General features: G+C 47.9%; 1 protein-coding gene across 2 annotated transcripts; it reads left to right on the top strand.

Annotated features, from left to right (window-relative positions):
- The first annotated feature begins 202 nt into the window (after nt 1-202).
- Nucleotides 203-25991, top strand: LOC307002144 (cyclin-dependent kinase 16). Of its 2 annotated transcripts, none has more exons than XM_079619448.1 (16): nt 203-504; nt 2535-2672; nt 6538-6662; nt 10850-10975; nt 11383-11439; nt 11699-11813; nt 12237-12331; nt 12416-12472; nt 12947-13070; nt 13209-13329; nt 20562-20659; nt 21933-22038; nt 22336-22378; nt 22684-22774; nt 23048-23125; nt 24382-25983. In XM_079619448.1, the coding sequence occupies exons 2-16, from the start codon at nt 2543-2545 to the stop codon at nt 24471-24473; spliced, it is 1458 nt and encodes a 485-aa protein (XP_079475574.1). In that variant the 5' UTR covers nt 203-504; nt 2535-2542; the 3' UTR covers nt 24474-25983. The 2 variants fall into 2 exon arrangements, with proteins under 2 accessions (XP_079475574.1, XP_079475573.1); XM_079619447.1 differs by having other exon boundaries at nt 204-504; nt 12416-12478; nt 24382-25991.
- Nucleotides 25992-26223: the final 232 nt, after the last annotated feature.

The following is a 26223-nucleotide window of genomic DNA, read 5'->3' as shown; positions in this document are numbered from 1 at the left end:
TACATAATTAATTTGTAATATTTTAAATGATCATGTGTGGAAATTATTATTGTTGCTGACTATTATATTTACGAATAAATACGTCCTCATTGAATATCAAAAAGAGGCGGAACCTTTCTCTAGTCCTGTTAGTGAGAGCAGCAGAAGCGCGCACAATGCACTTAAATGTTGCGTTAAATGTTAAATATATGAAAAACAATATTGTAGGTACATTGCTGGTGCACCAGAGCGTGTGTGTGTGTGAAGAGGGGTGATTCCGATATGGGATGTTCACGGTAACGCTTCATCACACACACAGGGCAGCGCTGGTCACGTGATCTCCAGGAGTCCCGGCCGGACCGGAGAAATGTCCGTTCATCCGAGCATCCGTGATTCAGCTCGAACTCCTCAAACATCCCCCCTATCTCACTGTAGATCTGAGTTAGTGAGGTGTAGATGTGACACGGCGGAGTGCAGCGAGCAGCGTCGGTGAAGAGAACGCGCGTCGCGTCGCGTTTGCCGCAGGTAGGCTGCGGTGTTTCGGGCATTATGTGCTTCACATGCCAGTCCAGTTATGAACTTTAAACACAGTTACTGACTAATGTAGATTCGCGGTGTGTAACTCAGCTAATGCGGGATTACGCGCTTATTAAAGCCTGGCATGATGATGTATTGATTTCAGCAGATGGGATGATGACGCATGCGTTTCGGGACGGGGCAAGATGTCAACACACACACACACACACTTGCTTTCAGAACACAATCCTTAAATACTATCATTTAAAGGTTTAAATTAACCTCTTTCTTCAGAACACAATATGAGAAATGCTGAAGAATGTCCACGCTGCTCTTCTACACAGTAAAACGGCAACACTTTAGCCTAGGTTCATTAGTTAACATTAATGTACTAACATTAACAATGAGCAATACATTTGTTACAGTAATTATTAATCTCCGTTAATGTTAGTAAAAAATACAGTTGTTCATATAGTTCACATGCAGTGCATTAATTAACAAATACAACCTTTGCTTTTAATAACACATTAGTAAATGTTCAAATTAATATTTAACAAGATTATGCTGTAGAAGTATTGTGCATTCTTAGTTCATGTTAATAAGGTAGTTAACTAATGTTAACTAATGAACCTCATTGTGAAGTGTTGGCTGTCTAATGAAATGAGGGAATCCTGAAAACAGCGATGCAAACTCACATTTAAATAACATATTTCAAATCAGCAACACAATCTGGACATTAACTGTCCCATAAATCTGGTTTCTAATTTAAAAATGCTTAATGCTCTCTCTCTCTCTCTCTCTCTCTCTCTCTCTCTCTCTCTCTCTCTCTCTCTCTCTCTCTCTATCTCTCTATCTCTCTCTCTCTCTATCTCTCTATCTCTCTCTCTCTCTCTACTTATTCAAAATACTTATTTTGAGTAATTACTTCACGACTACTAAAAAGTATATTCTATAGTACGAGTGTGTGTAGAATGAACATAATCTGGACGTATATTTAATTAACATCATACTTAGTGCTTGTTAAATGAGGGCCTTTTGACCAAATCTGCTTAATTATACACACAGTTCTGTTGTTCTGCCCTGTTAACCCTTCACTCCTCGCTCTTCATTCAGATCCACATGTGTGTCGGGCTCTGAGTAAACTATCATAAACACTGACGGATAATCTTCCAGCACAGCAGCTTTGCAGAACACAGATTCTGCCGTTCAACACACATTTATTCCGCTACATGACTTAAAAAGCCTTTCAGTTCATAATTATAGTATAAGTTCGGTTCACTTAGTTTTAATAATATAATGCGCTTCGGTCGTTGAGGTGAAGGAGACAATTGAAGCGAAGATCTATTTTCAACATTTATTTACAGCAAGGAGAAAAACACTACTCTTATTGTAGCTTCATGTATTCTTTTCTTTATCAACACTTGAATGTGGGCAAGTTTTTAAAAAAAGCTCATTTTAAAAGAAAAATCAGAGAAAACCACGTTTTTATCAAAGAATCAGATTCAGAACGATGTTAAAGCAATATGGAGTAGATGCAGTCCTGCTCGTACAACTCCTGGTTTATCTTATATCTTCTTCGCCTCTGTTTTGATCTAAAAGTTGCTGACTTAAATTTTTAAGTAGAATCAACTAGGATGTTTAAGTCACTTCAACTTAAATTGCATTTAACTGACTTTTAAAAATGATTTGAATCTTGTGTAACATTTAAAAAAAGCAATGTAAAAGCATATGTTGTTATAACTTATAGATCATATATGTTTTTACAGTGTATAGCGCCCCCTAGTGTACAATGTAAACATGGGTTACCGGAAGGGTAAGAGTAATTTTTGTGGCAATGAGAAAATGATTCTATTCCCTTCACAAACGATTCGAGTCGACTTCACATTAACATGATGACTAAATCATCCACGACAGATTATATTCCCAAAACAATCTGTGAACCGCCCTGTCCTGTGTGAGGGATGATCCTGAGTATTTAACTCCGGGCTCAGATTGTGGCCCTAGATTTACTGAGTGTGTGCATGTGACTGAACCCACAGCATCCTTGATGGACCGCATGAAGATCATTAAAAAGCGCCTGTCCATGAGCCTGCACAGCGTCCGGCGTCTGGACGACAGTCTCTCCGAGCTTCCAGAAGACACCGGACTGGACGAGCCGCCCTTGACTCGAGACATCGGTGAGAACAGAAGCTCACTCTCACACACTCCTTTAAGCACTGATCAGTGTTCACACAACACGGTCTTGTTTAGGACAGTCTGACAGCCCCAGCATGCTCTCTGTTCTCTGCACGTTAGCTCAAACCCTGATCGCGCAGCTGTAATGTTCTCCTGGAGCTCTTGATCTCCTCACTCCAGTGGCGCCTCCAGAAATTTTTCATAGGGGTGGCCAGATGGGGCCACTTAAAATCTTGGGGTGGCACACCAAAACAATAAACCATAATTTATGAATTGTATTCTACTGTTGTAGTAAACCGGCCTGAAGAAAACTATCAGAAAGACTTAAGGAAACTCCTACTGATATACTTTGGTTTATTGTGTTATATTTAACGGACAGTGCATCACGTTGCATGAATTTCTTAAATGAAATAAACAGAGTTCACAAGCAGGTTAATACATACACACACTCCATTTCATCATTGCAAATAACACATATGACTCGACTGACAGAACTTGGAACTAACAGACACATGAAGTAAACTTGTGTGTAGTTTATAAAGTCCAACCTTGCACTTGAAAACAATCTAAACTCTGTTTTTATGACGCAGCTCTTATTGATGCGACTTACCAGCAGTGAGAGATGTGAGACTCTGCTGTGGTGACGTAGCTCCGCCCGCAATATCACGCACACAAATGCGAGTGATGCAACAGCCAATGTCGAGTTTTCCCAATTAATGCATGAATTTAACAGCATTATTTAAACTCCGTTACACATATACATGCACCAGCTAACAACGTTAACTAGGTAACTCTTATCAAAACATGTCAAAGACGCATCAAAAAGCTGCTGTAACAGTATACTGTAACCATTTGGCACTTAAAAAGCACGTCACGACACATAATTCCCCGTCTTCTTTTACTAAAGAATATTTTTTACTTATTTACTTACCGGTAGTCTTCGTCTTCTTCTTTTAAAATTGTTGACCGACGGGCACGCGCTGAGCTGTTGCTGTCTGAGCGCGCAACAGCGGCATGTACGGAGGGGCGGGGGAGGGGCGGGCTACTGTGTGCGATCGAAAGTCTAGAGCGGCTTGCCTGCCTGGCTGTGCATTAGGGATAAAATGGACAACTGATGCTACTAAAATGTATACTGGCCAGTGGGGTGGCCAGTGGGGTGGCCAGGAGTCGGCCAAGGGTGGCCACGGCCACCCCTGGCCACCCCCTGGCGGCGCCACTGCCTCACTCTAGTGTCTGTGAGGATGAACTCTGTGCTTTCAGGAACCAAACTTCTCAAATGCTTGTAAGAATAGTCTTAAGCTTTGACTTAAGTGTCAAAATATTCTTAGTAAAAACCGGGACTTGTCTAAGAGTAGGAGACTATTATAAAGAAGCTAAAAGCAACTTTCAGACTGATTCTTAAGAGTTGTGAACTAAAGGCTGATTTATACTTCTGCATGGTTGTCCGCGTTGACGCTAAATTACACGCAGAGGGAGCGTGTGAAACCCTGTTTCTAGCAGACCAATCACAGCGCTTTCGTCCGTGTAGAATAGAGCCATGATACGACTTCCATCAGCGGCTCCAACAACTCCAGGCAAGCCGGAGATCCTCATGGAAGTGGCTTGTTTCTGTCGCTGCCGATAGCCTCGCGGGCAGCGCTGATATAGCGCCGTTGTGCTTCAGGCGACCCGAGTTCGAGTCCCGGCTCGTGGACCTTCCTCGATCCCGTCCCCGCTCTCTCTCCCGCCTCACTTCCTGTTCTCTCTATACTATCAAGACACAAGGGGAAAATCGTCAATGAACTGTCAGACAGTAGTGGCCAATAGTGATGTCCGGCCCAGAAACATTTACATATCACCTTTCATTCAAATATTTTAAATGTGTTAAAGATTTTGTAAGCATGTTGCGTAGTTGTGCTTGGAGTAAATTGTTTTATTTGTGATAATAACATCATTGTGCTGACATCATTTTTGGCAAAGATTGGCAAAAATGAGAGAACCAACGAAATATTAATCACTAAATATGTTGTAGTCAATGTATGCTTTTCCCTGTCAGCTTCTTTTTTTTGGATAGTAAAATAAAACCTGTAGCTGGTTGCCTTTTTTGCCAAATAATTTTGTCAGATAACCAAGTTTAGTGTTTTGTTTTTCCCTCATATTTAAAAAATAACCACATAAAATATTTTCCTAATGTTTTGATGGATTAATCAAACTTGTAGGGTCATTAAAACAAATGTCGCCTCTGGACACCACTTTTGTCCACTACTGTATGTTTGGTGTGGTCAGTGCTCACTGTGGACGATGAGCCTAAATCTGCACCAGCCCACTGCCAAAGAACTCACTATTACTTTCATTTCTGCAGTTAGCGCATTGATTTGTTGAGTGGGATATGTTATCACATAACTTAGAAGGTCAGTTACAAAAAGAGTACCTTGATGAAGATGCCTGTATCGTTTTACCAACACCCTGCTATCAAATAACTCCTGCTTCGATGGTAAGTGTGTGTCTCCGCTCTGCTGCCATCTTGTTACTCCTAACTAGGTTAGGATACCTCTCCAGCACTCTTCAATTATTCAGGATCTGAGACCTGGTCTTAACAGTTAGAACCCTCGAATTTTGACACACTTAAGACTAAAATATTAGTCTGAGCGGCTTTATACATACGGCCCCTGTTCTATTGTATGGGACTATTTTGGAAACAACCTTGTGAGGTGTATGATTTGCGATTAACAACTTATTACAATAACACCATTTTGTATCTGATGGGCGTCCATCTGCTGCACTTTTGGTGCACATAGTGAAGGTATGTATGTATCACTCCGAATTTTCTGAGCCTGTAAGCCAGAAACTCAACTATACTGTAACAAAGTTCAAGTTCAGGAATGAATTTATTAATAAAATGAACATAAAGAACAAAACAAAACGAAAGTAAAGCGGCAGCCCCTCATGGACGACTGTCACATAAACTAAAACAAAACCACAACATAAAGTGCCAGACCTGGTTCTCTCTCGTCCTTCACTGCTCACTCCTCCTCTATCCTTCAGGAGTTCCTCCGTGGGACTCGGGGCCGGTGTGACCGCTGTGACCGGTTTGGCCGCTGGGACGCATTAACACTCGCTCTGTTCCCATGGCTCTCGGCCCCGCCCTTCTTCAAATGTATTGTTCTGTAACTCCCATCTCCTGGCCAACTACAGTAGCATCATATTAAAAACAAATGTTCTGTTTACTCTCTTTCTTTTTGTATTGCTTGCATTCACACAACCAATTATATTTTAACAATTAAGCTTTTAGTTTAAATGCAGCGTATACCGTACAGTATTAATTAATACAGATCATATGCAATAACAAATTAGCTTTAGAGTCGCTGTGGACTTTTATATTATCAACTGTATAAATGACCTTGTTTCTCTCGCACTGATATAGCCAGATGTTGTCTTGTAGTTGTTCCTTTTTGTGCATTGCTTTGTAAATGTGTTTAAATAGAGGGAAGTCCAGAACTAATGTGTGAAGGTCACGACTATTTCAACTATGCTTAATTCAGCGGCTCAACTCTGGTGAATTTCCAACAGTTGCCTCATATTGCCTTAAGTTGACAACTCTCAGAAATGAAGAAATTAATGATTTCTAGTTGTTTGTTCAATTTAGACTCCAGATCAATTACCTGAACTTTTGGTCACCTGACATGGTTACTCAACATTAGAATCTGTAAGCAGCCATAAATCATAGGTAAAATATCATGGTCATAACTGGGTTTTCAATTTTTTTTCACTTGTATGATGTGCAATGAAATACAGTACAAGACATCATTGATTATAAAGTGTGTGTGTGTGTGTGTGTGTGTGTGTGTGTGTGTGTGTGTGTGTGTGTGTGTGTGTGTGTGTTGACAGGTGTAGTCCATGGGAAAATGTGGTCGGATGGAGAAAGTGATCAAGCTTCAGGAACCTCCTCTGATGAAGTTCAGAGTCCTGTAAGAGTGCGAATGCGCAACCTTCAGCAGCGCCTCTCTAATGAGGTAATGCATGTACAATCATAAGTGAGTAACGAACATTCCAACAGGTAGAGACACACACATACGTTGAGCCCAAATTATATATTAAATTAGGCAAATGCTGTGTCTCAAGACTGACGTTCTTTTATATCCCCCGAAGGATCTCAGAGTGTCCAAACTTGTAGTTTCTTAGTGCCAAAGGGGGCTATGCTCACATATGTCGGACATCACAATGCCAAATCCACCTTTGAAATCATACTTCCTCACCATCGTCTGTGAGTTCGCCAAATTGGTCAATCCTCAGTCCCACCAGCTCCACCATGAGCCATCGTCCTTACGACTACACCGGACTCCCTCATCCCATCGGCTCCGCCTCGATCCTCAGTCCCACCAGCTCCACCATGAGCCATCGTCCTTACGGCTACACCGGACTCCCTCATCCCATCGGCTCCGCCTCGATCCTCAGTCCCACCAGCTCCACCATGAGCCATCGTCCTTACGGCTACACCGGACTCCCTCATCCCTCGGCTCCGCCTCGATCCTCAGTCCCACCAGCTCCACCATGAGCCATCGTCCTTACGGCTACACCGGACTCCCTCATCCCATCGGCTCCGCCTCGATCCTCAGTCCCACCAGTTTCACCATGAGCCATCATCCTTATGGCTCCACCGGGCTCCCTCATCCCTCTGGCTCCACCTCGATCCTCAGTCCCACCAGCTCCACCATGAGCCATCATCCTTATGATTCCACCGGGCTCCCTTATCCCTCTGGCTCCGCCTCGATCCTCAGTCCCACCAGCTCCACCATGAGCCATCGTCCTTACGGCTACACCGGACTCCCTCATCCCATCGCCTCCGCCTCGATCCTCAGTCCCACCAGTTTCACCATGAGCCATCGTCCTTATGGCTCCACCGGCCTCCCTCATCCCTCTGGCTCCGCCTCGATCCTCAGTCCCACCAGCTCGACCATGAGCCATCGTCCTTATGGCTCCACCGGGCTCCCTCATCCCTCTGGCTCCACCTCGATCCTCAGTCCCACCAGCTCCACCATGAGCCATCGTCCTTACGGCTACACCGGACTCCCTCATCCCACCGGCTACGCCACGATGCTCAGTCCCACCAGCTCCACCATGAGCCATCGTCCTTACGGCTACACCGGACTCCCTCATCCCTCTGGCTCCGCCTCGATCCTCAGTCCCACCAGCTCGACCATGAGCCATCGTCCTTACGGCTCCACCGGCCTTCCTCATCCATCTGGCTCCGCCTTGATCCTCAGTCCCACCAGCTCCACCATGAGCCATCGTCCTTACGGCTCCACCGGGCTCCCTCATCCCACCGGCTACGCCTCGATGCTCAGTCCCACCAGCTCCACCATGAGCCATCGTCCTTACGGCTCCACCGGCCTCCCTCATCCATCTGGCTCCGCCTTGATCCTCAGTCCCACCAGCTCCACCATGAGCCATCGTCCTTACGGCTCCACCGGCCTCCCTCATCCATCTGGCTCCGCCTTGATCCTCAGTCCCACCAGCTCCACCATGAGCCATCGTCCTTACGACTACACCGGACTCCCTCATCCCACCGGCTACGCCTCGATCCTCAGTCCCATCAGCTCCACCATGAGCCATCGTCCTTACGGCTCCACCGGGCTCCCTCATCCCACCGGCTACGCCTCGATGCTCAGTCCCACCAGCTCCACCATGAGCCATCGTCCTTACGGCTACACCGGACTCCCTCATCCCTCTGGCTCCGCCTCGATCCTCAGTCCCACCAGCTCCACCATGAGCCATCGTCCTTACAACTACACCGGGCTCCCTCATCCCACCGGCTACGCCTCGATGCTCAGTCCCACCAGCTCCACCATGAGCCATCGTCCTTACGGCTACACCGGACTCCACCATGAGCCATCGTCCTTACGGCTACACCGGACTCCCTCATCCCTCTGGCTCCGCCTCGATCCTCAGTCCCACCAGCTCGACCATGAGCCATCGTCCTTACGGCTCCACCGGCCTCCCTCATCCCTCTGGCTACGCCTTGATCCTCAGTCCCACCAGCTCCACCATGAGCCATCGTCCTTACGACTACACCGGACTCCCTCATCCCACCGGCTACGCCTCGATCCTCAGTCCCATCAGCTCCACCATGAGCCATCGTCCTTACGGCTCCACCGGGCTCCCTCATCCCTCTGGCTCCGCCTCGATCCTCAGTCCCACCAGCTCCACCATGAGCCATCGTCCTTACGGCTCCACCGGCCTCCCTCATCCATCTGGCTCCGCCTTGATCCTCAGTCCCACCAGCTCCACCATGAGCCATCGTCCTTACGGCTCCAGCGGGCTCCCTCATCCCACCGGCTACGCCTCGATGCTCAGTCCCACCAGCTCCACCATGAGCCATCGTCCTTACGGCTACACCGGACTCCCTCATCCCTCTGGCTCCGCCTCGATCCTCAGTCCCACCAGCTCCACCATGAGCCATCGTCCTTACGGCTCCACCGGCCTCCCTCATCCATCTGGCTCCGCCTTGATCCTCAGTCCCACCAGCTCCACCATGAGCCATCGTCCTTACGGCTCCACCGGGCTCCCTCATCCCACCGGCTACGCCTCGATGCCCAGTCCCACCAGCTCCACCATGAGCCATCGTCCTTACGGCTACACCGGACTCCCTCATCCTTCTGGCTCCGCCTCGATCCTCAGTCCCACCAGCTCGACCATGAGCCATCGTCCTTACGGCTCCACCGGCCTCCCTCATCCCTCTGGCTCCGCCTTGATCCTCAGTCCCACCAGCTCCACCATGAGCCATCGTCCTTACGTCACCATAGGGCTCCCTCATCCCACCGGCTACGCCTCGATCCTCAGTCCCACCAGCTCCACCATGAGCCATCGTCCTTACGGCTACACCGGGCTCCCTCATCCCACCGGCTACGCCTCGATCCTCAGTCCCACCAGCTCCACCATGAGCCATCGTCCTTACGGCTACACCGGGCTCCCTCATCCCTCTGGCTCCGCCTCGATCCTCAGTCCCACCAGCTCCACCTCAGTCCTCTGAGGGGCATTCTGTAAAGTGTATATTCTATCATATTCTGTTATGGTTGGTTCTCTCTGTTTGCTCTGTTACCTTTGTGCCTGCCTGAGAACTTATGAAACAGCTACACCTTATGTTCGAACATGGTGTTTGTTATGGACCATGAGCCATCGTCCTTACGGCTACACCGGACTCCCTCATCCCTCTGGCTCCGCCTCGATCCTCAGTCCCACCAGCTCCACCATGAGCCATCGTCCTTACGGCTCCACCGGCCTCCCTCATCCATCTGGCTCCGCCTTGATCCTCAGTCCCACCAGCTCCACCATGAGCCATCGTCCTTACGGCTCCACCGGGCTCCCTCATCCCACCGGCTACGCCTCGATGCCCAGTCCCACCAGCTCCACCATGAGCCATCGTCCTTACGGCTACACCGGACTCCCTCATCCTTCTGGCTCCGCCTCGATCCTCAGTCCCACCAGCTCGACCATGAGCCATCGTCCTTACGGCTCCACCGGCCTCCCTCATCCCTCTGGCTCCGCCTTGATCCTCAGTCCCACCAGCTCCACCATGAGCCATCGTCCTTACGTCACCATAGGGCTCCCTCATCCCACCGGCTACGCCTCGATCCTCAGTCCCACCAGCTCCACCATGAGCCATCGTCCTTACGGCTACACCGGGCTCCCTCATCCCACCGGCTACGCCTCGATCCTCAGTCCCACCAGCTCCACCATGAGCCATCGTCCTTACGGCTACACCGGGCTCCCTCATCCCTCTGGCTCCGCCTCGATCCTCAGTCCCACCAGCTCCACCTCAGTCCTCTGAGGGGCATTCTGTAAAGTGTATATTCTATCATATTCTGTTATGGTTGGTTCTCTCTGTTTGCTCTGTTACCTTTGTGCCTGCCTGAGAACTTATGAAACAGCTACACCTTATGTTCGAACATGGTGTTTGTTATGGACAACAACACAGAAGTCCAACAATACCATTTGTGTTTGGATCAGGCAGGCCGTCCCTCCCATTTACTCTCCTCCTTATCTCTCTGTCGTCCCCAACATGGGCATTAAAGTTGTCCAGCACTATGATGTGGTCACCAGGTGACATTGACAAGTGCCCTTCCTTCAGCACTCTATCAAGATATATTTATCTGCCCCATACAACTGCTCTTTGACACATTATATGTTTTCTCCCCTTCAGGAAATCAATAAACGTCTTTCACTGCCAGCGGATATTCGTTTGCCGGAGGGTTACCTAAAAAAATTTGCCACAAACAGCCCCCCATTTGACAAACCGCTAAGTCGAAGGTTTCGCAGAACGTCACTTGTAAGTCTTTCTTTGTCGTGATCTGTATGACATCATCAAATGTGTAGAATGCATTTATATTCTATTTCTGTATCTATTCTGTCAGACAGGGTTAGGCCGAAGTTCAATTAGGACATTTAAGGAGCTCTTATAAACGTGTCTTAGAAAAAAAAACATTACTGGTGTGAATCTTGAGACAAAACAATGGCACTGATATATGTTAAGATATGCTTTCAGTTAAACCAGATCAAACCAGCATTTAGTCTGGGACTAGATTAAGCCTTGTATGTGAAACCGGGGGTTTATCTCCGATCTCCTTGTGGATGCCAAGGTTCACTACACCTTTGATTATTGTTTACATTAGGTCACAGACAAAAATACATGATTAGATATGGCCAGCTAATCACTGAGACTTGTTTTCTTTTCAGTCAGAAATCGGCTTTGGCAAACTAGAGTCATATGTCAAACTGGACAAACTGGGAGAGGTGAGATTCTGACCAGCTCCAATCTTCTCCACAGTTGATGACAGTTTCTGTTGAACTAAACTAAATTAATTTGATTGAATGTTTGACCTTGCATTAGAACTGTTTAATATGTCACCAATTGTCAGTTGATATTGTTCTCTTCAACTCATTTTACAATTTGCCATTTTTATATAAATGCAAATGCCATTGCACATCAGTCATTTGTGTGTGTGTGTGTGTGTGTGTGTGTGTGTGTGTGTGTGTGTGTGTGTGTGTGTAGGGCACATATGCCACAGTGTTTAAGGGTCGTAGTAAATTAACGGATAACCTAGTGGCTCTGAAGGAGATCCGGCTGGAGTATGAAGAAGGCGCACCCTGCACCGCCATACGTGAAGGTACAATATCCACTGCCATTCAGAGGTTTGAGAACATTAAGGGATGATTAAACTGATCTGGTGAAACTGATCGAGCTGCGGTCTAGATTGTAGTTCAGTGAAGCTTGAGTCGTGATGAGAAGAGTCGGTTTCTCTAACTAGCGACTCACTACTTTCGTCTTTCCACACAATATTTTATGGAATAGTCTCAAAACAACAACAAACTGATTTGTTTCTAGAAAAATGTGTTTGGCCATTGTTAAAACCAATATTTGACTAGTAAGCGAACAGTAAGTTGAAAGTCTGGGCCCTGTGCATGATGTGTATTGCTATTGTGATTATACAAGACAACACTGGAGTAACAGTGCCGGACTGTGTAGAGAATCATCACTTCTTGTGAGGTTTTAAGTCACGCTGATCTGATGATATTTCTCTCTCTGTCAGTGTCTCTCCTGAAGAACTTGAAACATGCCAACATTGTCACGCTCCACGACATCATTCACACAGAGAAGTGCCTTACACTAGTCTTTGAGTACTTGGTGTGTGAGATATTGTTCTTCATCGCATTTCTAACTTTGTCCATCTGCTGTATTACTGATACACCTGCTCTCTGTGTGTTTCAGGAGAAGGATCTCAAACAGTATTTGGAGGACTGTGGGAGCATAATGAGCATTTATAATGTAAAGGTTAGGTCGAGGAGACATGTCCTCTAACAGTCTGTCATTTTAGTTTAAATTGAGTATAATACTTTGCATCAGGGAAAATGTCTGAAAACAACACAGCTTCATGTGGCCTGAATGGATTAAGACAGAGATTTACTGTGACAATCAGCTAAAATGTCAATCTGTTTAAGTGAACTCTTCCTATAACTTCTTTCCTGACCATAAGAAATTATGCTTTAAAATGTAAGGAACTAAAAGTTTTGCCGAGCCCCGGACCGAACTCGACCGGCAGGGCACAGAGGAGACTCTTTGAAGGGCAGATCAGGAAGATGTAGGGCTGAGAAAGGACGAACAAGAGCTTTAACTCCAGTGCTGACTGCGTGGCACATTAGCCTTTGCGTAGCCAAATTGATTGCTATGAAAACATGGTTAACAACAGTAAAGGAACAAATGTTGGAATGACTTCACTGTGTTGATGTGTCCACCCTGTAGATCTTCCTGTTCCAGCTGCTGCGGGGTCTAGCTTATTGCCATCGGCAGAAAGTTTTGCACAGAGACCTGAAACCTCAGAACCTCCTCATCAGCGACAGGGGAGAGCTCAAACTGGCAGATTTTGGTAGGACCCGTCACTCACACACACCAACACTGATCTGTTGATGGACAGAGACACCACTGGCATTAACTGTACAGTGTGAAACGAACAAGACTCATCACGTTTACAGATTTACATCACGTCTGTGTGTGTCTGCTGTAGGTCTTGCCCGTGAAAAGTCAGTGCCCTCAAAGACGTTCTCTAATGAAGTCGTCACTCTCTGGTACAGACCTCCAGATGTGCTGCTGGGATCAACAGAGTACTTCACCTCCATCGACATCTGGTGAGGCCACACATACGCACGCACACACACACTTGCTGCTGTGAGCATGTAAGATATGCTGCTGATGCTGCATGAATCGACACACATACAGTTGTAATCGAATTTATTCACCCCCCCCCCCATTTTAAATCAGGTTTATTGTCGAAATTTACCTTCAGCTGTTTGCAATGAACAAATCAACCAAAGGTAATTGAAATAGTTTAAACCCAATAAATGTTTCGAGTGGTTTCCCCGAATTCACCTGAAAATGCAACTTTTAATCTGAGCAGTTCCTCATGACCAATGGCATCCAGTTATATATCCAGTAATATTCTTGCAATATTCTGCAACCGCCTTCTTCAAATCCCACCAGAGATTGTCTATGTGACTGTGCTGCCACTGTATCTTCCAGCACTTCTTCTGCAACCAAGCCTGGGTGGAGTTTGAGGCATGCTCGGAATCATTGTCCTGCTAAAGGTCCAGCTTCATCTTCCTCACTGACGGCATGATGTTTCCTCCCAGGATCTCCTGATCCTTCAGTGGATCATCTCTGCTTCCACACGCTGCAGGTCTCCAGAGTCGGAGGATATAAAGCCACCGCAGAGCATCACGCGCTGCAGGAGCCGGAGGATATAAAGCCGCCGCAGAGCATCACAAGCTCCACACGCTGCAGGTCTCCAGAGCCGGAGGATATAAAGCCGCCACAAAGCATCACGAGCTCCACACGCCGCAGGTCTCCAGAGCCGGAGGATATAAAGCCGCCGCAGAGCATCACGAGCTCCACACGCTGCAGGTCTCCAGAGCCGGAGGATATAAAGCCGCCGCAGAGCATCACAAGCTCCACACGCTGCAGATCTCCAGAGCCGGAGGATATAAAGCCGCCGCAGAGCATCACGCGCTGCAGGAGCCGGAGGATATAAAGCCGCCGCAGAGCATCACGAGCTCCACACGCTGCAGGTCTCCAGAGCCGGAGGATATAAAGCCGCCGCAGAGCATCACGAGCTCCACACGCTGCAGGTCTCCAGAGCCGGAGGATATAAAGCTGCCGCAGAGCATCACAAGCTCCACACGCTGCAGGTCTCCAGAGCCGGAGGATATAAAGCCGCCGCAGAGCATCACAAGCTCCACACGCTGCAGGTCTCCAGAGCCGGAGGATATAAAGCATCACGAGCTCCACACACTGCAGGTCTCCAGAGCCGGAGGATATAAAGCCGCCGCAGAGCATCACAAGCTCCACACGCTGCAGGTCTCCAGAGCCGGAGGATATAAAGCCGCCGCAGAGCATCACAAGCTCCACACACTGCAGGTCTCCAGAGCCGGAGGATATAAAGCCGCCGCAGAGCATCACAAGCTCCACACGCTGCAGGTCTCCAGAGCCGGAGGATATAAAGCCGCCACAAAGCATCACGAGCTCCACACGCCGCAGGTCTCCAGAGCCGGAGGATATAAAGCCGCCGCAGAGCATCACGAGCTCCACACGCTGCAGGTCTCCAGAGCCGGAGGATATAAAGCCGCCGCAGAGCATCACAAGCTCCACACGCTGCAGATCTCCAGAGCCGGAGGATATAAAGCCGCCGCAGAGCATCACGCGCTGCAGGAGCCGGAGGATATAAAGCCGCCGCAGAGCATCACGAGCTCCACACGCTGCAGGTCTCCAGAGCCGGAGGATATAAAGCCGCCGCAGAGCATCACGAGCTCCACACGCTGCAGGTCTCCAGAGCCGGAGGATATAAAGCTGCCGCAGAGCATCACAAGCTCCACACGCTGCAGGTCTCCAGAGCCGGAGGATATAAAGCCGCCGCAGAGCATCACAAGCTCCACACGCTGCAGGTCTCCAGAGCCGGAGGATATAAAGCATCACGAGCTCCACACACTGCAGGTCTCCAGAGCCGGAGGATATAAAGCCGCCGCAGAGCATCACAAGCTCCACACGCTGCAGGTCTCCAGAGCCGGAGGATATAAAGCCGCCGCAGAGCATCACAAGCTCCACACACTGCAGGTCTCCAGAGCCGGAGGATATAAAGCCGCCGCAGAGCATCACAAGCTCCACACGCTGCAGGTCTCCAGAGCCGGAGGATATAAAGCCGCCGCAGAGCATCACGAGCTCCACACGCTGCAGGTCTCCAGAGCCGGAGGATATAAAGCGGCCGCAGAGCATCACGAGCTCCACACACTGCAGGTCTCCAGAGCCGGAGGATATAAAGCCGCCGCAGAGCATCACAAGCTCCACACGCTGCAGGTCTCCAGAGCCGGAGGATATAAAGCATCACGAGCTCCACACGCTGCAGGTCTCCAGAGCCGGAGGATATAAAGCTGCCGCAGAGCATCACGAGCTCCACACGCTGCAGGTCTCCAGAGCCGGAGGATATAAAGCCGCCGCAAAGCATCACGAGCTCCACACGCTGCAGGTCTCCAGAGCCGGAGGATATAAAGCATCACAAGCTCCACACGCTGCAGGTCTCCAGAGCCGGAGGATATAAAGCCGCCGCAAAGCATCACGAGCTCCACACGCTGCAGGAGCCGGAGGATATAAAGCCGCCGCAGAGCATCACGAGCTCCACACGCTGCAGGTCTCCAGAGCTGGAGGATATAAAGCATCACGAGCTCCACACGCCGCAGGTCTCCAGAGCCGGAGGATATAAAGCCGCCGCAGAGCATCACGAGCTCCACACGCTGCAGGTCTCCAGAGCTGGAGGATATAAAGCATCACGAGCTCCACACGCCGCAGGTCTCCAGAGCCGGAGGATATAAAGCCGCCGCAGAGCATCACGAGCTCCACACGCTGCAGGTCTCCAGAGCTGGAGGATATAAAGCATCACGAGCTCCACACGCCGCAGGTCTCCAGAGCCGGAGGATATAAAGCATCACAAGCTCCACACGCTGCAGGAGCCGGAGGATATAAAGCCGCCGCAAAGCATCACGAGCTCCACACGCTGCAGGTCTCCAGAGCCGGAGGATATAAAGCCGCCGCAGAGCATCTCGAGCTCCACACGCTGCAGGAGCCGGAGGATATAAAGCCGCCGCAGAGCATCACGAGCTCCACACGCTGCAGGTCTCCAGAGCCGGAGGATATAAAGCCGCCGCAGAGCATCACGAGCTCCACACGCTGCAGGTCTCCAGAGCCGGAGGATATAAAGCCGCCGCAGAGCATCACAAGCTCCACACGCTGCAGATCTCCAGAGCCGGAGGATATAAAGCCGCCGCAGAGCATCACGCGCTGCAGGAGCCGGAGGATATAAAGCCGCCGCAGAGCATCACGAGCTCCACACGCTGCAGGTCTCCAGAGCCGGAGGATATAAAGCCGCCGCAGAGCATCACGAGCTCCACACGCTGCAGGTCTCCAGAGCCGGAGGATATAAAGCTGCCGCAGAGCATCACAAGCTCCACACGCTGCAGGTCTCCAGAGCCGGAGGATATAAAGCCGCCGCAGAGCATCACAAGCTCCACACGCTGCAGGTCTCCAGAGCCGGAGGATATAAAGCATCACGAGCTCCACACACTGCAGGTCTCCAGAGCCGGAGGATATAAAGCCGCCGCAGAGCATCACAAGCTCCACACGCTGCAGGTCTCCAGAGCCGGAGGATATAAAGCCGCCGCAGAGCATCACAAGCTCCACACACTGCAGGTCTCCAGAGCCGGAGGATATAAAGCCGCCGCAGAGCATCACAAGCTCCACACGCTGCAGGTCTCCAGAGCCGGAGGATATAAAGCCGCCACAAAGCATCACGAGCTCCACACGCCGCAGGTCTCCAGAGCCGGAGGATATAAAGCCGCCGCAGAGCATCACGAGCTCCACACGCTGCAGGTCTCCAGAGCCGGAGGATATAAAGCCGCCGCAGAGCATCACAAGCTCCACACGCTGCAGATCTCCAGAGCCGGAGGATATAAAGCCGCCGCAGAGCATCACGCGCTGCAGGAGCCGGAGGATATAAAGCCGCCGCAGAGCATCACGAGCTCCACACACTGCAGGTCTCCAGAGCTGGAGGATATAAAGCCGCCGCAGAGCATCACGAGCTCCACACACTGCAGGTCTCCAGAGCCGGAGGATATAAAGCCGCCGCAGAGCATCACAAGCTCCACACGCTGCAGGTCTCCAGAGCTGGAGGATATAAAGCATCACGAGCTCCACACGCTGCAGGTCTCCAGAGCCGGAGGATATAAAGCCGCCGCAAAGCATCACGAGCTCCACACGCTGCAGGAGCCGGAGGATATAAAGCTGCCGCAGAGCATCACAAGCTCCACACGCTGCAGGTCTCCAGAGCCGGAGGATATAAAGCATCACAAGCTCCACACGCTGCAGGTCTCCAGAGCCGGAGGATATAAAGCCGCCGCAAAGCATCACGAGCTCCACACGCTGCAGGAGCCGGAGGATATAAAGCCGCCGCAGAGCATCACGAGCTCCACACGCTGCAGGTCTCCAGAGCTGGAGGATATAAAGCATCACGAGCTCCACACGCCGCAGGTCTCCAGAGCCGGAGGATATAAAGCCGCCGCAGAGCATCACGAGCTCCACACGCTGCAGGTCTCCAGAGCTGGAGGATATAAAGCATCACGAGCTCCACACGCCGCAGGTCTCCAGAGCCGGAGGATATAAAGCCGCCGCAGAGCATCACGAGCTCCACACGCTGCAGGTCTCCAGAGCTGGAGGATATAAAGCATCACGAGCTCCACACGCCGCAGGTCTCCAGAGCCGGAGGATATAAAGCATCACAAGCTCCACACGCTGCAGGAGCCGGAGGATATAAAGCCGCCGCAAAGCATCACGAGCTCCACACGCTGCAGGTCTCCAGAGCCGGAGGATATAAAGCCGCCGCAGAGCATCTCGAGCTCCACACGCTGCAGGTCTCCAGAGCCGGAGGATATAAAGCCGCCGCAGAGCATCACGAGCTCCACACGCTGCAGGAGCCGGAGGATATAAAGCCGCCGCAGAGCATCACGAGCTCCACACGCTGCAGGTCTCCAGAGCCGGAGGAAATAAAGCCGCCGCAGAGCATCACGAGCTCCACACGCTGCAGGTCTCCAGAGCCGGAGGATATAAAGCCGCCACAGAGCATCACAAGCTCCACACGCTGCAGGTATCCAGAGCCGGAGGATATAAAGCCTCCGCAGAGCATCTCGAGCTCCACACGCTGCAGGTCTCCAGAGCCGGAGGATATAAAGCCGCCGCAGAGCATCACAAGCTCCACACGCTGCAGGTCTCCAGAGCCGGAGGATATAAAGCCGCCGCAGAGCATCACGATCTCCACATGCTGCAGGTCTCCAGAGCCGGAGGATATAAAGCCTCCGCAGAGCATCACGAGCTCCACACACTGCAGGTCTCCAGAGCCGGAGGATATAAAGCCGCCGCAGAGCATCACGATCTCCACATGCTGCAGGTCTCCAGAGCCGGAGGATATAAAGCCTCCGCAGAGCATCACGAGCTCCACACGCTGCAGGTCTCCAGAGCCGGAGGATATAAAGCCGCCGCAGAGCATCACGAGCTCCACACGCTGCAGGAGCCGGAGGATATAAAGCCGCCGCAGAGCATCACGAGCTCCACACACTGCAGGTCTCCAGAGCTGGAGGATATAAAGCCGCCGCAGAGCATCACGAGCTCCACACGCTGCAGGTCTCCAGAGCCGGAGGATATAAAGCATCACAAGCTCCACACGCTGCAGGAGCCGGAGGATATAAAGCCGCCGCAGAGCATCACGAGCTCCACGCGCTGCAGGTCTCCAGAGCCGGAGGATATAAAGCCGCCGCAGAGCATCACGAGCTCCACACGCTGCAGGAGCCGGAGGATATAAAGCCGCCGCAGAGCATCACGAGCTCCACACGCTGCAGGTCTCCAGAGCCGGAGGATATAAAGCCGCCGCAGAGCATCACGAGCTCCACACGCTGAACTGTAGACAGAGCTCTTCACAGCTCACGCTTCATTCTTCCTCCTCAGACACACCGCTGATCCACAGGGCCGAAGAGATCCAGTTCTGCTTCATCGCTCCATAGAACAGAAGCCCTAAACTCCTGTGGCTTATTTACATGATTTGAGCACTTCTCTTGAGCTCTTGTGTCAGCAGTGGTGTAGTCCTGGAGCTCTGCTGTGTTTAGTACGAGTGTTCCTGTGCAGCTGAAGCCTCAGAGCCTGTGGCCGCCAGATCTCGCTGCTGGTCTTCTGCAGTCACTCCAGGGTGATCCTGAACCGGCCTTCTCAGAACTCTGGGTTCAGCCGCTGATATCTTCCTCTTTCTGCCCCGTCCAGGTCGTGTAACCAATGATCCTTTAACATGAACTATGCTTCTAGCGGTGTCTCGAGGAGCATTTAGTGCCTTCACTCTCTTTCTGTGTCCTGGTCCTTGCTTGTGAAGGGCGATGATATCTTCTCAACTTTTTGGACCATTCTTTTGACTTATTTCTAACTTGCTCTAAAACGTGACCCTCGACAGACCTCGGCAGTTCAGATATGTCATGTGTTCCAGCTCAAGCCATAAAAGTTTCTCTTGTTAGGTTTGTTCATTCCTAACAGCTGAAAGTCTGTACATTTTGCCAATAAACCTGATTTGCTATGGGGGTTGAATACTTTAGACTACACCAGTAAATCCCGAGGCAGATCTAGGCAGGTGGAGGGGTTTAGAGGAACTCTGCGTCACAGGAATAGTCTGCAGCAAACTCTGAACCACACAATTTAAATGTTGAGCAAGCAATCTCATTGGCTGCAGGATCAGCAGAGGCAATCAGCTTGTGTCATGCGGTAATGATGTGATTGCATGTAAAGAACTTATCTAGAGTTTCATGACTTGAGATATTTATAATACACTAATATAATATTTGTGTCAGGGTTATGCTTCTGTTGTGTTTAGTGTCAGTGTTTTTGTTCAGTTTCTGTTTGCCTATAGATGTGCGCTGTCATTTGTTCTGTAGTTAATATCCTTGGTAGTTCATTAGTTCATTACACCTGTCCTGTTTCTACGGTATACTGTATTCAGGTGCAGGTGTGTTTGACTGGAGCTGAACTCTGCGGGACGGTTACTTGACCCAAGAGAAAACCCTAAATTGTGTGCATGAGTGTTTTATGGGTATTGTTTAAATGACTAGAGAAGAGCTTTGCTCAGTGGTGTCAGGCTGGATGTTTCAACTCTTTTCCATCATCCCTTGCTACTTGGCTTAAGTTCACCACACTCTCTATTTGGCCTGGGTAACATATCAGGATTTTGCCTTTCATGCATTTCTCAAAAAGACATTTTATTCTGTCTGTCTGCTTTGCTTCATTCACATAGGGGTGTAGGCTGCATATTCTATGAAATGATCACTGGACGCCCCCTCTTCCCTGGGTCCACAGTGGAGGATGAACTTCATCTTATATTTCGTATCTTGGGTAAGAGCTGTGGTGTTATGCATGCTATATAGCCCTCCTTTCTCAAGACAACTACAGGCTGGCGTTTTTCAATAGAGATTTTGTTTTGTGCCAACATGTACATGTATGGTCCAAGTAAACCTTCACACTGTTAAATCACCTAGCCTGTGTCTCTCATAAACAATACAAGACTCTGTTTCCAAACTTCTGACAGGCACGTTTACACATCTGAGCAACTTTACCATTTTTTCTTTAGATGTCTAACACCTACTGGTGACTCTAGTGAAAGCAAGTACTTGTAGTTGAGTGTGTTTTGATTATAATCTCATGTAGGGCTGCACGATATTGGGAAAAAATTACATTGCGATATTTTTTTTCCCAACGATATATATTGCGATATTGAGAGCCATAACTCCAGGCTAAAGACAATAATTACCATTCCATGATATTAATAATTTCACTAATAAGGAAGCTTCATTACAAGTGACAAAAAAGGTCACTTAATATTTTATTTCAAAATTAGAACATTTCTGTAAACACAAAAGCAGAATACATTTTTAAATAAAACAGCAGCTTTACACCAACCCCCTGATTGGTTTACAACAATATAACTTAAAATAAATATATTTTTTATAAAACAACTTAAGCATTTTGGTTCACATTCTTTTAAGTCAACTTTTCTTAGCCAAAGTGCCAAAGTAAAACTGTTGATGTTGGTCATCATAATCATATGAAATAAACAAAATGATATAAAACTTTAATATATTTTGTATTAAATCTTCTAAACAGATTAGAGAACATTTCTGTAAACAGAAAAGCCGAACACATTTAAACAGCAGCTTTGTTTACACCATACCGCCTGTCAGCGTCGCCGCTCCCATCAAGAGCTGAGGGGGCACCAAAAAAATAGCCTAATGAAAAATCAATAATTCTAATGCAGATATTATTTCAGTATAGAAATACAGACATCCCAAGTCTCCCGGAAGTTCCGGGAGTCTCCCGCATATTGATAGCGGCTGATGCCCGCGAATTAGTTAAAATCTCCGGAATCTAGAGCGAGCGCGCCCGCGAGACAGAGACTGCTCCAAACCGTGCAGCGCGTGCACGGCAGAGAGAGCAAGAGACCGCGCGCGTGCCTCATGAAGCGTATTTAATATCTCCCGCTGGTGCTACTGTACTGTGCTACTACCCTTCACATCGCATGTTCCGGCGATGTGACTATCGCTCACTCGCACATCGCGATGTCGATGTTAAAATCGAATATCGTTCAGCCCTAATCTCATGTCATCTCCAGGTTCTCCTACTGAGGACTCTTGGCCAGGAGTCAATACCAATGAAAACTTCCTTTCATTCAACTTCCCGCATTACGACGGGGAGCCTCTGATCACTCATGCACCCAGGTGTGTGAAAGGCCTGCTTGCTTTGAGGATTATATATATTTTGGGATCTATATATGAGGTAAATTGTTAGATCACATTTTTGTTGGGAAAGGTTTCTAGTACCCACACCTGAACAGGGTCATGTTTGACACACAGAAAACAGAGAGACAAACTAGTCCCAATTCAATAGCAAAGGAAAAGGCAGAGGAACAAGGACACCAGATTACGCCAGAGCCCTCGAAGCACTACCGCTAACATGTCTCACCTTGGGACGGGAAGCTAGAGCTATAATATGTGTTGTGTGATTTTGTTCTACAGGATCACCAATGACGGTCATGATCTGCTATGCCAGTTCTTACAGGTAAAGTATGAATTCGCTTTTGCCCTTGCAAAGAAAGCCTCAGAGGTCGACAGGTTTTTGATCGATGTCTACTTTAATAATGTATATTTTGCTTGACCAGATTAGTGTGTTCATTATTATGAAAGATACGTTTGGACTTTCATTGATTCCCATGTCCTTATTTTATTCTTAAAGGTACACTACGTAACTTTTGGCCCGCTAATGGTTAAATAAATCTGCATGTGTTTTGTAGAAGAACATTGTTTTGGTGGTGCTTTGGTTCTGCAAAAGCAACATATTCACTCTAGATGAATGTGATTTTGTAGTTTGAAGCAAGCCGGCGTATTTCTGCAGAAGTGGCTCTTCGGCACATTTATTTCAGAGAATTGGGAGACAAAGTACAGGACCTGGATGACAGTAAGAATTTCATACTAGTAATATTAAAGTGGTATAAGCTTATTTTAAAGTTCATATTGAGTAGATTCACAAATATATGTTTGTAAGATGTGATGCTACACATACATCTCATTCATCAAAACATTTGGGAACATCATAAGTCAAGTTGGCAGTTTCTGCTTGTAAGAAACAATCTTGAACAGAATTATTACTATTAACTACACATTTATGTCATACATTCACTGTTGAAATGTTATAATTATTATAAACAGTTTTTAAATTCTGTGCCCACAGCTACCTCCATCTTCTCCGTGAAGGAGATTCGACTGCAGAGGGACCCCGGAAAACACTTTCCAGCCCAAAGAGAGTTGGGTGAGTTCCTTGTACATGGTGGGAATAAAACACAAACAATACGAGATCAAATAGAAGTCTTCCTCTGCAGTTCAATGAAATAATGAGTGTCTGGGATTAACATCATAGAAAATTTAAGGTTATGTAAGATCTTTATGTTAAAATAAGTTCTCTTATCCTAGTTTATTGTTCATTGGCTGCTATTATGCCATTCATGATTCCCAAGTGTAAACATTGTAGAAATAGGTCCCCATGTACCCTTTTGCAGTTTTTTGTAACCTGTTTTTTCGGGCCCTAATGGTGTCTAGTTAAGAATTTCTGATGTTGCCAAGGTCAACTAATGACCCATGTGGTTCGTTTGGCGGCCATCTTGAAGCGATGTGAACGCGAGTGGCGGAAAATGCTGATTTCCATAACTCCTGAACTACACAACATACAAACACAAATCAACCCACTTTTCATATAATTCTGACTGCAGGAATTAAGTGGAAAGGTCATTGACATGATCCAACCACTCTTTATTGGTGAAAAACAGGCTCAAAAACAGGCTTTAGGCTCATAACGATGTTATTTTGTTTCGCAATAGTTTCCTGCATTAGTCCTGTTTGTCACAGACCCGTGAATGAGGCGTCAAATTGTGCGGATTATTGAGGAGAGGTGTGTTATGTCTTTTATAAGTGATCAGGGGTACGATGTTCGTCCGGCCAGCGAAAGATCCCGCAGACTTAACACTGCAAAAAACTTAGGCGAGTCATAAGTCTGAGCGAGGATTTCGTAGATTTCCACATTTGAAGAGGCTGACAGGCTGTCTAAGAACATCTATCTTTGGATAGAAGTGTCATAGAAACCCCACGAGGGGGAGCAGTAAACAGCCAATCACAAATCACCTTCAACAATTCCTAGCCACGCTCTAGCAACCATTGTCGAGCACCCTAGCAACACAAACCCAAAGAGGGATATCTTTAAATCCGAATGTTATAGAGGGATTGCAGTCGGTTTATATGATTCATTCTGACAAGCAGCCTTTGGAGTATTATCATTGACAGCTGACAAGCCACTCCCTAGCAACCAAACAGTACCCTAACAACCGTTTAGCAAAACCTATATTTTTGCATCAGAACACCGTAGAGACATGGTGGTTGGCTCCTTTGACTCATGCTAGCAAACGGGACGATATTTGCCAAGTCCTCAGTTATGCAACGAGCAATGTGTTAAGAGTTTGCACATCTGCTGTCTTTCTTTTTGTGTGTGTTTTAATATGTCATTGTGTATTTCAGCGGTGGTCCACCGAATGGGCTCTGCTCCACCAGAACACTTTCTCTCTGAAGGAGTGAACCGTCTTCTACATCCGGCCCCGCTCTCCTCATAGACCTGCTCATGCTGTGCTTCCGTAACTGTGCGTTTGCTGGGTCACATTTACTTTGTCTTCCTTTGTTTACAAAGTTCTCTCTTATCTTTTATCATCTTTTTTTATTGGTTTTCTTTTTGCACATATTTTGTCTCTGTGTGTAAATATCTGTATGAAAGACAATGAAGCAGGAAAATACCCATTATTATAGGCATCAAGTCCCAAAGATGTGTAATGCCCCAAAAAGTGTTTATTAGTCACTTTTCTGCCAAGGGAATCTATGCCCAATTAACCACAGGGTAGAAGGTTGTGAAATGGCACAGCCATGGCATATAGTCTCCGATCATCAACACATTTAGGACATCTCCAGTTACACTACATTTACTGCTGACATCCGTTTGGCCGTCTTTCCCATCTTCCAATTGGGCCAAGCCAAACTCAGTGCAAATCTTTGCCAAATTGTAGCTGGTGTTTCTGAAATAGGTGAAATAGGTTTTCATCCAATCTTGAGTCCCACATCATGTCTACAGACTATGTTTGAGATCAAGCACTTTCTATTACTACTGTATATGAAGTGCGTTACAAAAATAAACTTGCCTTGCCAGTGCAAAACTAACCAAATTTTTACAATTCAACAATCGCTTGGCAGTGTTTGATGGTGCAGAAGCCAAATAGGAAAGGAAGCTGCATCTTTTCAGTACCATTGAGGACTGGATATTGAGTCCTCAATCGGAAGTCTGCCCGTCAGTAAGGGCCGTCGAAGGCCGTCCAGATCTGAAGGATCCTTGGGAGGCATCCCATGTTTTGCGTCCTTTATTCAGTGTATTTAGGAGGACGCATTATGTGTACGCACATAAGAATTGGCAGAAGACGAAGCCCCCCAGGTTTGGGTCTTCACACCATGAGGTTCCTGTCGGGAGATGCCAGTATTTTCAGGCGCTTCCATAAGCCCTGCGGATCTAAACCTTTTAAATTAAGCAAATCGTTGTTTTGCATCATTACCATTTTTTTCCCTCCACTTTATGTCTATCTTCAACTCAGGGGAAGTCTCATCAAGCGTTTTGTGTTAACTCATGTTGGGGTGTGAGTGATGATGTCACAGGAAGAGCATGCAGTCAACATACAACAGAAAACTCAAGTAAAAGATTCACCGTATGGGCATATTTGAAGCATGGAGTTCATTTATACATGTAAATATGCACAATCACGTGTGCGCATATGCATACTGTGGTATAAAAATATAGTATTTCATTTTTTCTTTCCAACATGAGGTGTTAAGGTAGGGCTGTGGACCAGTGTGGTAGTGGTGGTTAAAGCTCTGGTAACCCAAAGCCGTCTGGTGTAGAGTCCGCCAGGAGTGATCCATGAGCCGTAAGCACTGTTTACACGCACGGACGAGTCAAGTTGCAGCTTACAACAGTAATGTTTTATATTTGAATATATTTATATAGGTCTTTGCACTTCCGGTTAGATGCTTCTGTATTTCATTGGCTCTACTGTACTCTGCACAATGACAATAAAGTTGAATCTAATTTCATGTAATTACTCAAAGCTGTTGTGCCTCGTCCAGGCGGCACGAAGCGGAAGGTAAAGCTGGCTCTTCTGTGTGTGTGGTCCATCAGGCTGCTAACCCTTCACACACATCGGTTAGCACATCACAAATCACCACCCAAAGTTAGTTAGCTATAGTAACTAGTAATACAACACTTTACAATAGTGTTCAAGGTTTGCTAAAACCAGTCATGCAGGAGCACTTGGCTAAAATCAAAGA

The sequence above is a fragment of the Phoxinus phoxinus genome (assembly GCF_949152265.1).
Source record: "Phoxinus phoxinus genome assembly, chromosome: 7".
NCBI lineage: Eukaryota > Metazoa > Chordata > Actinopteri > Cypriniformes > Leuciscidae > Phoxinus > Phoxinus phoxinus.
This window is presented reverse-complemented; position numbering and strand designations above follow the sequence as displayed.

Bases quoted from the DNA above. Each gene is read 5' to 3' on its own strand.
- LOC307002144 (XM_079619447.1), top strand. From the start codon at position 2,543: ATGGACCGCATGAAGATCATTAAAAAGCGCCTGTCCATGAGCCTGCAC. The intron at 22,039-22,335 runs GTGTGTGAAAGG...TTTGTTCTACAG, and splicing joins CTGATCACTCATGCACCCAG to GATCACCAATGACGGTCATG. The intron at 22,775-23,047 runs GTAAGAATTTCA...CTGTGCCCACAG, and splicing joins AGTACAGGACCTGGATGACA to CTACCTCCATCTTCTCCGTG.